General features: G+C 47.1%; 1 protein-coding gene across 1 annotated transcript in view; it reads left to right on the top strand.

Annotated features, from left to right (window-relative positions):
* The first annotated feature begins 493 nt into the window (after positions 1-493).
* Positions 494-3,526, top strand: part of LOC109296326 (NADH-cytochrome b5 reductase 3) — a 54,527-nt gene continuing 51,494 nt past the window's right edge. Inside the window, exon 1 of the mRNA XM_019515723.1 lies at positions 494-600. Within this exon, the coding sequence (XP_019371268.1) occupies positions 580-600 (21 nt within the window). The 5' untranslated portion in view covers positions 494-579. The remainder of the gene's footprint in view (positions 601-3,526) is intronic.

The raw sequence follows: 3,526 nt of genomic DNA, 5'->3' as shown, positions 1-3,526 counted from the left end.
AGGTGGGGTGAAAAGGAAACAAGGGGGGGGGGGGGGCAAGTGCACCACCCCAGATCCACCCATCCCCGCATACCAACCTTTATCACCCACCCTCCCTCTCGATCCACTCTTTCCCCAACTCCCACTGGCAATACTGCAGTTTTTACAAAACGCCTTAACTATCCCCTTGCTCAGCTCAGCCGCTACGCAACGCCTCCCACTGGCACCTTTTGCTTCCTATCTGGGCCTTATCTCAGGCCTCTCAGTGTTAGAGAATGGGGCTTCCGCTACTAAGGCTCTCCTGGCCATGTGGGCCGCTGCCCCGCCTCAGAACCCCCTCAGAGCGCTTCCAAAGTGTTCTACAACCCACTCCAACGTTCCAGAGCATTCTACAACCAACTCTCGCACTCCCCAGCACGCGCCGCCGCACTTTCAAGAAGCTTAAGGCTAGACCACGCCCCACGAACCGCCTCCGCCCAAACGAGCGCAGTAGGCTGACCTGCTTATTGGAGACCTGGCGGGGCGGGGCAAGTTCCAGTGTAGCGACGTCAGGCAGCGCCGCTTCTGTCTGCTGCTGGCCGGAACTGTGGGGGGGCAGCTATGGGGGCGCAGCTTAGCACGGTAAGCTGCGCGGGGGCCCTGGGAGTTCCTGGCCTGGGCGTGGGGCTCCTTCCCCTTCCAGTGGGTCTTGCAGCGCGGGGCCCTGCCTTGCAATGGCCGGTGCAGAGCAGCGCGTCTGACATTGCATTAGTGTGGCACCGCATTTGCATCGCACCGCTCGGCATTGGCAGCGGCGCGGGCTCTGCCTGGCTCTGGCTCTGCGCTGGCTCAGGCTGCGGGCTAGGGAGCGGCTGACTGACGGTGCTTGATGGGATCGCCTCTGAGTCGCCTTTTCTTGCCTTTCCGCCCCGGCCCGGCCAGCAAATGGCAGCGCCACAACCGCAGGGGGCTGTATCTAGCTGGGGAGAGGGGCGCTTAGAGACACTCCCTGGCTCGTGTAGGCAAGATCCTGCCATCTGACCGGTTAAGAAGCACTTCTCTACACAGCGAAGCCACCGGAGGAAATGAATCCTGCCTTCAGGAAACTGCTTCCTTTGACCCTCCCCTGGTCCTCCTCTCCATGTCATGCCCACTTTGTAAGGCTCAAGCCATGTTTTCCTGGCCCAGGTGCGAAAGTTGCAAAATCAGTCACCTGTGTCATTGGAGCAGAGTCGAGTTGCACCCAGGAGAGAAGTGGGGGCCTAGTAACATTATAGGAAACGTCTTGGGGAAGCTCTGCGCCTTCAGTTAGTTTAATATCAGGTTTAAGAAAAGCCATAATGCAGCAGCAGGCATCAGGATAAATCTTGCTTAATGCTCTTCTTATGGTGGGAAAGCAGTTGGACAGTGTTGTTAAAAATACACAGATACAGCAAATACTCTACATGTGGTCAAGGAATCATATCTCGAATTTAAGTGTAATTCAGAAAGGTAAGCAAAGGCCCCTTTAGAGGTGGAGACAAGAAGCATTTTGGGCTCCCCTAGGAGTAATTGAACTGCCCTTAAATCCAGGAATATGCTTTCAGCTTAACTTTTGAAGTGGAGTATCAGCTATCTGATGGAAAAGTAGCCTATTTTATAAAAGTAATTTTCTTTTTGCAGGTTTGATGTGTAGAAGCAATAAAGCTAGCAAGTGAAGAGTCTTGGGTGACACAGTTGTCTGTGGTACTGCTGTAGTTGTCCAGGGAGCTGATTATTTTTTTTTTGTAGTTGAAAATTAAGTCTTGTCTATCTTGTGCAAAACTGAAGTACCAATGTGCTTGCGTACTAAAGCTTTAACATGTAGGAAAGCAATAGGATGGCATTTTAGCTGTATCTGGCTGCTTTATGGTTCTTAAAAGTAAATGCATCTACTGGTTGTGTTCCATGTATGTTCAGAATATTTATTTTGGCCTGTGCAACTTTTTCTGATGGGCTTCTCTGCCTTACTTTGAATTTTTAAGGTCACCATTCATGCCTTTATAAATAAAGTAATGCAGATATATTCCAGAGATAATAAATCCTTGTGCGCTAATGATCTAGAAAGGAAGAAAATATTAAGTTATCTGACTAGTCATTAAGCGCTCATAAAAAGATTATTCTGTGACATTCTAGATATGCATGTGCACGATACATGTGGAAATGCTAATATGAACTCTGAATGGATGAGGAATAATAGAGTTCTTGATTCTTGTAACTTATCTCTGATTTATTTATTTGCCCTAAGGTTTTCAAAACAGTGGCCTTGCAGTTGTGACTCATGGCAGAGATTTTTTGCAGAGTCATGTGGCTTGCTGAGAGATGGGTTTGTGTTGGAGAGTGCTAGCAGTCATTGGCATCCAGCAGTACCATCTTCCAACAGCTGCCTGGTTTATTGCATCCCTTTCCCATCCTCCAGTGCACCTGTTTAACTATTTCAAACTCTGTGGGTGTTTGAGGAGGACCTGGAGGAACTGGCTGGGGGCAGCTGTAAAGTATGTAACTTCAGCTGCTGCTGCTAGTAAAGGGGAGGGCACAGATGCATGAAAGAGAAAGGCATAGTGACAGATGTACCCTCCCCTGTCCTCCCAAAAACTAATGAAAAAAGCCTCTCCTGGTAACCTGAATGAGGGGTATTTTCTGGGGCATGGGGATGAAGTAGCAGCTGATCACCCTGGGCATATTGTACTAAAAAGCTTGTTCCTTGTGTATATTATGCTACAACTCCATGACAGAGTATTTTGCCACAATAGAATATTATAACAAATTTCAGAATTTGGCTGGTAGATGCACTCCCTTCAGTTATTGCCCCCTCAGATAACCCTAGGGCCGCAGTAGCTGCTGGCTGAACTTGTGCTTTGCAAAGGTTGTAAATCTGAACATTTTCATTGCCTGCCTATGACCACCCCCTAATGCAATAGCTGAGAATCCAGGTGCCATAATAAACTAGAGCTTTCGTTAATGTTCTGTGATTTTTTCCAAAATGGCGTCTGACTTTGCTAATAAAAACCCTTATTTTGTTGTGACTTATCCTTTTTCAGGGCTGTGCATGATTGGAGACTATGACTCACTAAAGCTAGAGAGAGAGAGAGAGAGAGAGAGTTTTGCCTTCTCTTGAACACTTAACTGCTATACACTGATACAGTCGCCATGACTTCAGTGAAGCTATCTTAATGCCCTATGAAAAGAGCACATAGAATAACATTGTTTGTCCTGCTAGTATGTTTATAATCTTGTCTCAGTAAGGAGGATAGATTACTTTGGGGAGGGAGAGTACCTCTGCTGAGTCCAGCTGCCTAATTGGAACATATCTAAATAATGATTTTGCTTTCACCCTGCTTGAACAGTTGGGAATAAAGCCCAGATCTGCTTTGCAGATTTAAGACAACTACATCTTTAAAGGTCACTCTTTTATTTCAAGCCTAAAACGTCATCTATCTTAAAAATTTTTTATCACTTTCAGTAGTAATCTTGTCACCAGAAATTAAAAGAAGAAAATAAACTTGACCCATTTCTCTTTGGCTTGCTTTATTCCCCCTCTCCCCCCCCC

This window comes from Gavialis gangeticus, unplaced genomic scaffold, assembly GCF_001723915.1.
Source record: "Gavialis gangeticus isolate Ggan-Ray unplaced genomic scaffold, GavGan_comp1, whole genome shotgun sequence".
Classification (NCBI taxonomy): domain Eukaryota; kingdom Metazoa; phylum Chordata; order Crocodylia; family Gavialidae; genus Gavialis; species Gavialis gangeticus.
This window is presented reverse-complemented; position numbering and strand designations above follow the sequence as displayed.